The 10486-nt window shown below is 38.3% G+C and overlaps 1 protein-coding gene across 1 annotated transcript in view; it reads right to left on the reverse strand.

Annotated features, from left to right (window-relative positions):
• Window positions 1–10486, reverse strand: part of LOC105515417 (sarcolemmal membrane-associated protein) — a 159376-nt gene that overhangs the window by 25175 nt on the left and 123715 nt on the right. Inside the window, exons 10-12 of the mRNA XM_011947244.1 lie at window positions 7954–8122; window positions 7820–7870; window positions 7289–7339 (exon numbers count right to left, since the gene is read on the reverse strand). Of these exons, the coding sequence (XP_011802634.1) occupies window positions 7289–7339; window positions 7820–7870; window positions 7954–8122 (271 nt within the window). The remainder of the gene's footprint in view (window positions 1–7288; window positions 7340–7819; window positions 7871–7953; window positions 8123–10486) is intronic.

Here is a 10486-nt window from a genome sequence, read left to right on the forward strand (position 1 = left end):
AACTCCTGACCTCAGGTGATCCACCCACCTCGGCCTCCCCAAAGTGCTAGGACTACAGGTGTGAGCCACCATGCCCAGTCAAGCCAATCTATCTTTAAAATATATATATTTTTTGAGACAGAGTCTTGCTCTGTTGCCCAGCCTGGAGCACAACAGTGCAATCTTGGCTCACTGCAACCTCAGCCTACCAGGTTCAAGCGATTCCACCACCTCAGCCTCCCACGCAACTGCGATTATAGGCGCACGCCACCATGCCTGGCCTCTTTAAAATATTCTTAAAGATAGCCTTTTACAACTTCCCACGGGTAGGTAGTTGAGGTCAGATTGTAGGATAATCTACCGCTACTACCTCTCTAAAAAGCTCCTGCTACTCTGAGGGCCATCTTCAGAATGGAGTGCCCAAACTAAATAATTATTTTTCTGGCTTTATTTACTCTAAGAAATTTATTTAAGAACCTCAAAATTAATAAGCTTGAAAGTTTCCCTCTTTTTTATGGTGGCCAATATGAAATGCTCAGCTCCATCTGTGAAGGCAAATGCAACAGAAAGATTTTTCTCAAAAGAGAGAAATAGTATGAAAAGTTTTGCTGATGGCCCTTTAAATACTTCTTCTATAACAAACACATTGAGATCCTCATTTTACCTCTCACTTTTCAGTTTTAGCCCCTGACTTCATTAAAATCAAGGTGAAAAATACTCTGTACTCACTCTGGCATTCTATGAATTGATGGATAAAAGTGCAGTCCCCGCCACTCTTTGAAAGCAAGTGCTCTAATAAAGAAAGAAACACCTTTAAGGATATAGTTTGTTGCTGTCTTTGAAAACCAACAGCAAAGGTAGGAAAACAGAAATGTATTAACATGGTACTAAGTAAGACTAATAAAGGTTCAATATATTTTGATACTAAAGCAGACATATTTTGGAGTTAAATGACTGAAAATTATTATTAATTTGTACACTGAATGGTTAGCTTTTAAAGGTGTAGTTTTTATCCAAAGAGGTCAAGAAAATCACATAAATATATTGTTTTAAAATGGTTCTTCCACTTTAAAGGTTCTTCTATCTTTTGTCCACTAGAGCTCAACAAGTACCCTTAAATAATTTATTTGTCATTATTAAATTAATTTTCAAGTGATTGTTCTATAATACTCCCTCTTCAAAGCTATTCATCTTAGTTAAGAGGCAAAAGGTAAATACTTTAAGAATATCATAAAGTAATACCATAAAATTTTTAAGAAACTGATGTAATGTTTTAGGTTTTACATATTCATTTCATAGTCTTCCCCTTTGAGTCACTTAATCTGTACCTCATACAGTATTAAAACATTAAATTGTTTATCTCTGCCCAAATGATCAAAATCAGTGCCTATTCATTTCAAAGTAAGAGCTTGGTAAATGGTTTTGCTCAAGTCAAACAGAATTTATTTTTCATTTAAAAAAATGGATGGAGACAATAAAAACCTAACATAGCGGTTAAATAAAAGTTCCACTCCTTACAATAATCTTTATTGTGATTTAAAGAGTTACTTCTGAATCTGGATAATGTCCTTTAATGAGTATTTATATCTTTCAAAACTACCAAATCGATTTTGGAAGTTAAAGTGTTAAAAACATATTCTGACATAATGACTACTTGGAAAGTGTGAAAGCATTAGAATCTGTCAAAGGGGACACATGAGTTGGCACCACTCTCCCTATAAAAGCCTCCTTCCCCTCTCCTCCACCTCAAGCCACGTTACTCCTCGATCGTCTCAACTTTGCATGACAGGCAGACACCACCTACTCCGATCATGCTTTATCTCTCTTTACATCCTTCCTGTTAGCTATCTTCTCTAATTCTATACTAAAATCTATCATTATGCTTTAGTAAGTTACAAGGTGTGCAGAGCCTCCCATCTATCATCACAACCAGTGTAAGACAAAAACATGTAGGGAAAAGGTTGATAAAACTTGTGCTTTGGAGAGACCAATGCATTACACACCTAGAATACTATATAGAGATACAATATAGCCTCAAAAAGAAAAAAATACTAACTGCAACATAAATTTGAAATTAAAAAAAAAAATCTAATAAATAAGAATTTGACAACTGGAGCCAGAAAAAGCAAAACAGGAGCCCTCAGTATAACAGTAATTGCCAAGATAAAAAGTTGTTTTTCATAAATCCTGTTTTAGATATGGTAACACTTTCAAAACTCAAACTATATCATCATGTTATATATATAAACTCATTGGGAATGAAATTTTAACTTAGCTAAAGGACTTTACAAAACATATTTGAAACATATTTCAGACTAATATCAAAGGACTTAAGATGACATTTATTAAAGAGGGACACACCACTATTACTTACAAAGCTAACAATCACACTTTTATCTGAACTCTACATTAAAATATTTACTAAACTGGTTTAGATAAAATCCAAGATTAATATAAAAAGATACAAAACCACTCTACACCTATGCTATCCAATACAATAGCCATTAGCTACTGTAGTTACTGAACCCTTCATAAGTGGCTAGCTCTAATTGAGACGTTCTAAGCATAAAACAAATGTACAATGATTTCAATGAATTAGTAAGAAAATTGTAACAAGAAATATTTTGTTAATAATAATTTATTAATCATTTTAATATTTATTAACATTGAAATAATATTTTAGATGCTATAGGCAAAATATACCATTAGAATTCGTTTTGTTTATATATATATATTATAAAGATGGGCTCTTGCTATGTTGTCTGTGATCAAGTGCAGTAGTTATTCACAGGTATGACTGTAGTGCACTATAACCTCAAACTCATGGCCTTAAGGGGTCCTCCCACCTTAGCTTCCCAAGTAACTGGGACAACAGGCATGTACCACTGCACCCAGCTTTTTATATTTTTAACGTGTGTGATGGTTAATACTGAGTGTCAACTTGAATGGTTGAAGGATACAAAGTATTAATCCTGGGTGTATCTGTGAGGGTGTTGCCAAAGGAGATTAACATTTGAGTCAGTGGGCTGGGAAAGGCAGACCTACCCTTAATCTGGGTGAGCACAATCTAATCAGCTGCCAGTGGGGCTAGAATATAAGCAGACAGAAAAATGTGAAAAGAGAGACCGGCCTAGCCTCCCAGCCTACATCTTTCTTCTGGCTGGATGCTTCCTGTCCTTGAACATCAGACTCTAAGTTCTTCAGTTTTGGAACTTGGACTGGCTCTCCTTGCTGCTCAGCTTGAAGATGGCCTATGTGGGACCTTGTGATCATGTCAGTTAATACTTAATAAATTCCCCTTTATATATATATAATATATATTCCATTAGTTCTGTCCCTCTAGAGAACCCTGACTAATACAATGTGGCCGCCAGAATTTTTTTAAATTAAAAGACAGGGTCTTACAGTATTGTCCAGGCTGGAGTACAGTGACACAATCATAGTTCATTGCAACCTTGAATTCCTGGGCTCAAGGGATCCTCCTTCCTCAGCCTCCCAACTATCTAGGACTACAGGTGTGTATGACCACACTTGGCTAATTTTTAAATTTTGTGTAGAGGCAGAGGTCTCACTATGTTGCCCAGGCTGGTCTCAAACTAATGGCCTCAAGTAGTCTTCCCTGCTTGGCCTCCCAAAGTGCTGGGATTACAGGCACATGATGCCACACCTCACTAATTAAAAACATAATTATTTTTTGTAGAGCCAGGGTCTAGGAGCCCTAGGCTGGTTTAAAACTCCTGGGCTCAAGTGAACCTCCTGCCTTGAGTCCAAGAGTTCTAGGCTACAGTGAGCTATGATTGCACCACTGCACTCCAGCCTGGGTTGAGAGTGTGAGACCCTGTCTCACTAATTAAAAAAAAAAAAAAAAAGCAAGTAATCTTTTTATAGATGGGGTCTCACTATATTGCCCAGGCAGCTTTCGAGCTTTTGGGCTCAAACAATCCTCCCTTGCTGGGATTACAGGAGCAAGCTACTTTGCCCAGCAGAACATTTAAAATTATGTATGTGGCTCTCATTATGTTTATTTTTTATTTTTTTGACAGGTCTCATTCTGTCACCCAGGCTGAGTACAGTGGTGTGATCACGACTCACTGCAGCCTTGACCTCCCAGGATTAAGTGATTCTCCCATCTAGCCTCCTGAGGAGGTGGGTCTCAGGTGCACACCACTATGCCCAGTTAATTTTTAATTTTTTTATAGAGATGAGGTCTCACTATGTTGCTCAAGCTGGCCTTGAACTCCTGGACACAAGCAATCCTTCCACCTTGGCCTCCCAAAGTGCTAGGATTATAGGTGTGATCCACCACACCCAGCCTTATGTTTATTTCGGACAACACTGTCCTTTACTCTCTAAGATATATTCAGATTATGCTTATTAGATAAGACACACAAAAAATTTACAGTACAAAACCTGTGCTTTTAGTAGCTACATTTAATTTTTAAAATGGGATTCACTGAAAGTATTATTAATTTTAACATTTTCAGATATTTAAAAATATTCTCTTACAACTATACTTGGCTCTCTATTATTTAAAGAGTAATTTAGTTAAAATTATATAATATGGGTATGGACATTGGTAATACTGGGATACTTGATAATTGGTTCGTTATTTTTTTTTTTTTTTGAGACGGAGTCTCGCTCTGTCACCCAGGCTGGAGTGCGGTGGCCAGATCTCAGCTCACTGCAAGCTCCGCCTCCCGGGTTTACGCCATTCTCCTGCCTCAGCCTCCCGAGTAGCTGGGACTACAAGCGCCCGCCACCATGCCCGGCTAGTTTTTTGTATTTTTTTTAGTAGAGACGGGGTTTCACTGTGTTAGCCAGGATGGTCTCGATCTCCTGACCTCGTGATCCGCCCGTCTCGGCCTTCCACAGTGCTGGGATTACAGGCTTGAGCCACCGCGCCCGGCCTTGGTTCGTTATTATATTACAAGTGATTCAGAATGGAATTAAGCGCCATCTTATTCCAAAGTCCACTCTTACCTAAGTTTTGGTGTATATCCAGAAATTTATCATTTGGTTTCTTTTAAAATATTCTATTAGTCACTATCATACCACTCAGTATATCACTACCAAAAAAGCAAGCACACAAATAAGGAAAAAATAATTATAGCAAGGAGTTACCTTTGAGTATCTAAAATATTTATTCTTAAAATCAAGGAGTCTTTAACAATTATATTAATACAATATGAAAGCAGTCTACTATTATTTTCATCTGAATCAATTGCAACTGGAAAAAAATGAAGCAGTAATCTGACAACTCTAAAGAGTATAAAGATGGCTCCATGTACATAAATGATTCTCTTAATTGAAGGAATGAATAGCAGTTTCCCAGCTTGGGTTAATACTAACATTATTAATATATATAAGAGGGTGATGATTAATTGACTGCTTTTTTATTTTTCTTTTTTTTCTTTTTGAGACAGGAGTCTCACTCTGTTGCCCAGGTTGGAGTGCAGTAGCACAATCTGGGCTCATTGCAACTTCTGCCTCCCAGGTTCAGGCGATTCTCCTGCCTCAACCTCCTGAGTATCTGGGATTACAGTAGCATGCCACCATGCCCAGCTAATTTTTGTATTTTTTGTAGAGACAGGGTTTCACCAAGTTGTCCAGACCTTGGTGGTCTTGAACTCCTGACCTCAAGTGATCCACCCACCTTGGCCTCCTAAAGTGCTGGGAGTATAGGTGTAAGCCACTGTGCCAGACATGATTTTGTTTTTTTGAGACAGGGTCTCACTCCCATTGCCTGCAGTGGCGTGATCTCAGCTCACTGCAGCCTCGACCTACAGGGCGCAAGTGATCCTCCCACCTCAGCCTCCTGAGTAGCTGGGATTACAGGCGTGTGGCCACCATGCATAGCTAATTTTTGTATTTTCTGTAGAGACAAAATTTCACCATGATGCCCAGGCTGGTCTGAAACTCCTGAGCTCAAGCAATCTGCTTAATCCCAATGAATATAAACCACACCTTTAAAAATTCTCAAATTTAAATTCAATCAAATTGGAATTTTAAAAAGTCCATGCATTTTACAAAACATACATAGAATAGTCAAACTGCAATGATTAATGAACATTTTTCTTGAGAGTTTCAAAATTCATTACATATGCAATATAAAGTTTCGACCTTGCAGCTAACATATACACAGTTACCTGAGCCTATACTGCCAGTTCTTGATTAAAAACTGACCAAACAAAACCAAACCAAAGCAGAACCAAAAAACCCACCTCCTAACTCTACCAGTTCGACTGCTGCCCAAGAACTATTATGATATCCCCTGATACATGGAAAAAATATTTTTTCTTTTCTTTTCTTTCTTTCTTTTTAAAAAAAAGACAGGGTCTCACTCTGTCACCCAGGCTGGAGTGCAGTGGCACAATTATGGCTCATGGCAGCCTCAACCTCCTAGGCTCAGTTGACCCTCTCACCTCAGCCTCCTGGGTAGTTGGGACTACAGGTGCACACCACAATGCCTGGCTAAGGAAAAAATATTTAATAAGTTCTGTGTATCAACTCTGATATCTTCCACTAACTTCTGTAGAAAACTGAGATGAAAGGCACATAGATTGGTAAACACAGAAAAGAGTTTTATTTCTACTGTACTCCAAGCACCTAGCGCAGGGTCTGGCACACAGTTGGTGCTCAATTAATGTTAGATTGAAGGGGAGAGAAGGAGGATGACTAGGGATCTTCAAGACTGAAGGATAATAGAGGCCACTGGGTAAAAAGTACCCCATGTAGTGATGGGAAAACCAATAGTGGTTATATGTTTTTGGCAAGAGAGAACCCATGCTGTTCAGAAAGAAGGGTCACAGAACCAATAACTAATAAAAGATTTTTCTGATGGCAGAACAAACTGACCCTGTTCTCTCTGATCAATGAAACAGATGGGATAAACAAAGTATTTTCTATGACATGTCCAAGGGCTCAATAAGCTGTTAAATAAACTCGAACGTTTTAAATGGGGGTCAAGTATCCCTGGAAGCAGAACCTGATGAAACAAAATGGTAGTACAGCTCTTTGAAAAACAGAGTGGGGAAAAAGAGCTATATTATATATTGCTAAAGTTGAACTTTATCATTTTCTTATTGGAGTAATTGAAATTTCCATATAACAAGGGATATCTAAGAATTGATCACAGCATCAACGCTTACGAAATAAAGGAAAGCTTGATTTTTAAATGATGGGGTTCAATGATCCATGAGAGCATGCTTTTCATTCCAAACACTTAAAACCCTGAACTCTTTATCCTGCTTAAAGACTAAAATGATATCATAATATATATATATATACATTTTTAAGTTTTTTACACTACCTTTTTCTGTGCTCCCATTTATTTTAGGTAAGAAGTCATCAACTTGTATCCCTAGGATTAAGACAGTATATCATTGCCTGATCAAAGAAAGTATTACTTTAAATGTGGTCTCAAGTGTAACCATGGCATTCTGTATTCCTAAGATTAAGATTGTATAGAACACGTTAAATTTATTTTTACTAGAACGGTTCAATTTGCCACTTTCTATTAATTCTGAGAAAAGACTACAACTGCTTAGTGGCCTTCCAATGAAGCTTAAAAGAAAAGGGATCCTGCTGTTCATGTACTTTTCTTATTTAAATATCCCTGGGTAAAAGATCTCAGATGCAGAAATTTCACTCATCTCAAGGAAAACAATGGTGCCCACTGGTGGCAATCAAGTATATTTTTAAAGAAAATTTCCTAAAAGTATAGATACTTTATAACTAATACATAAAACATCCCTTAAAATACTCAATGTGAGACAGTAAACAAGGTCAAAAGTTTAAGGATAAAATTCAGGTTTAAGTAAGAAATTTGGATGACACCTACCTAAGCTGCTGCATTCTTTAAGAGCTTTCTCCTGAAGATGTTCTAACCGTACTGTAAATATAAGTCCAAAAAAAAAAAAAGATATTTCACAGATAAAAAGAAAAAAAAAACGATTTCTGGATTAGCTAACTTACCTTGTAAAGCTGTTAGCCTTTCATTGGTGAAATCATTATCAGCTTGCAAAGCTTCTATTTTTGCCTGGAGCTCCTGTTCTTTTTCTTCCATTTCATCTATTTTATGTTGTAATTCTTTTTTCTCAGCCTGTCCTTTCTGTTGGATTTCCTCTTGTTTTCCCTCTGCTACCTAGAGAAATAAGAAAATTCAGTTATTCAACAAAACTAACTTTGTTTTAAGAGCCCTAAGCCAGGAATGCCTTTATTCACTTAAACTTCTAAGAAAAGTGTTCAATATTACAGAACATTATCTGTAAACCTGACATTTCTTTCTTTTTTTTGAGACGGAGTTTCACTCTTGTTGCCCAGGCAACTTCCGCCTCCTGGGTTCAAGTGATTCTCATTCTTCAGCCTCCCAAGTAGCTCGGATTACAGGCATGCACCATCACACCCAGCTAATTTTGTATTTGTAGTAGAAACCGGGTTTCTCCATGTTGGTTAGGCTGGTCTCGAACTCCTGACCTCAGGTGATCTGCCCACCTTGGCCTCCCAAAGTGCTAGGATTATAGGCATGAGCCACTGTGCCTGGCTAACCTGACATTTCTTTTTTTTTTTCTTTTTTTTTTTTTTAAGACAGAGTCTCGCTCTGTTGCCCAGGCTGGAGTGCAGTGGCCGGATCTCAGCTCACTGCAAGCTCCGCCTCCCGGGTTTACGCCATTCTCCTGCCTCAGCCTCCTGAGTGGCTGGGACTACAGGCGCCAGCCACCTCGCCCGGCTAGCTTTTTTGTATTTTTTAGTAGAGACGGGGTTTCACCGTGTTAGCCAGGATGGTCTCGAACTCCTGACCTCGTGATCCGCCCGTCTCGGCCTCCCAAAGTGCTGGGATTACAGGCTTGAGCCACCGCGCCTGGCCTAACCTGACATTTCTAAACCAGTAAAGATGATAAAGACAAAGGCTTGACGTAAAAAAATTATTTGCATTGGGTTACTCCTCCATAACACCCAGGAGAGAGAAATTTGGAGGAAGCAAGTACACACAGAGGTAAAGGGTCAATGTGGAAAAAAAAAATCATATTTTTAAAGAGGGAAGTAAGATTTTTCCCCAAAATTACTATTATTTCAGTTTTTAAGTTTATAATGTTAACATTCTGAAATTTTAAACAAAATTGTTCAGTAAAGAGATGACAGTACAATCATTATTCAAAAAGACCTCTGCCTATAGTTTGGATGTTCCTCCCCCAAGCCTCAATGTTGAAATTTGATCCTCAATGTTGGAGATGGGGTCTAATGAGAGGTGTCTGGGTTATGGGAGCAGATCCCTCATGAATGGCTTGGTGCTGTCCTCATGGTAATGAGTGAATTCTCACTCTATTAGTCCCATGAGAGCTGGTTGTTAAAAAAGAGTCTGGCACCTCTCCCAGACTCTCTTGCTTCCTCTCTCACCATGGCACATGTGCCAGCTCCACTTTGCCTTCTGCCATGAGTGGAAGCAGCCTGAAGCTTCAACCTGCAGAACTGTGACCCAAATAAACCTTTTATCTTTATAAATTACCCAGTCTCAGCTATTCCTTTATGGCAACACAAATGGACTACAACAATCTCCTTTTAACAAGACCAACCTTGAAAACTATCATAGGTTAACCAAAGGAGGTATGCTCTGGTCTTCTCTAACAAACACATATCTTCTAGGCACTCAGTCCATGGTCTGAATTAAATCAAGATGGATCTTCACAAACAGTTATAAGATTTTTTTTCCCCTCAGTTATAAGATTCTAAAGGACCAACTACACATTACTCTGTCATTACCCTATGATCTGATCTGTCCTTATTCTAAATGTCTCATAGATAAAGGAAATGGCATCTAAAGCAGAGTTAACAGCATCCCTGAAAGCTAAAAGGGAAGAGATCATTCCCAGATTCTCTCTGGGCTTGTTCCAGCACAGCACTAAATAGCTGGGCTCTGCCTTTTAGATGGCCTAATGATAAGCAGTTTTAGGTTTTAAAACATCTGAATATCATAGGTTTTGCCAATTCTCATCTACTTCCTGTTATATATTTTAAAAATGTCTATTGTGAAGCACTGACTACATATTCATCCAGAGGAACTATGTCAGCATTTACAGGCTTTCAATTATCTATAGTAATGGAGGTTGGGCTAAATGGAATACAGACACCTTCTTTTCACTATAAATTTTAACTGTTATCAAATTTTTGCATCAATAACTATTCAGCAATACCTAAAATCTTTTATAGAACTCTTATTTAATATGTAGTACCACCTACATCCTGCTTTCATACTTTCAGCATAATTTAACACATTCAGGGAGACTATGCAAATCAATTCAAAATATCTATCTATACCAACGGTTTTCAAACTTTTTTTTGTGTGTGTGTGTGTGTGTGTGTGTGAGATGAAGTCTTGCTCTGTTGCCAGGCTGGAGTGCAGTGGCGCAATCTCGGCTCACTGCAACCTCCGCCTCCCGGGTTCAAGTGATTCTCCTGCCTCAGCCTCCCAAGTAGCTGGGATTACAGGTGCCTGCCACCATGCCTGGCT

Source organism: Colobus angolensis, unplaced genomic scaffold (genome assembly GCF_000951035.1).
Source record: "Colobus angolensis palliatus isolate OR3802 unplaced genomic scaffold, Cang.pa_1.0 Scaffold26, whole genome shotgun sequence".
Classification (NCBI taxonomy): Eukaryota; Metazoa; Chordata; class Mammalia; order Primates; family Cercopithecidae; genus Colobus; species Colobus angolensis.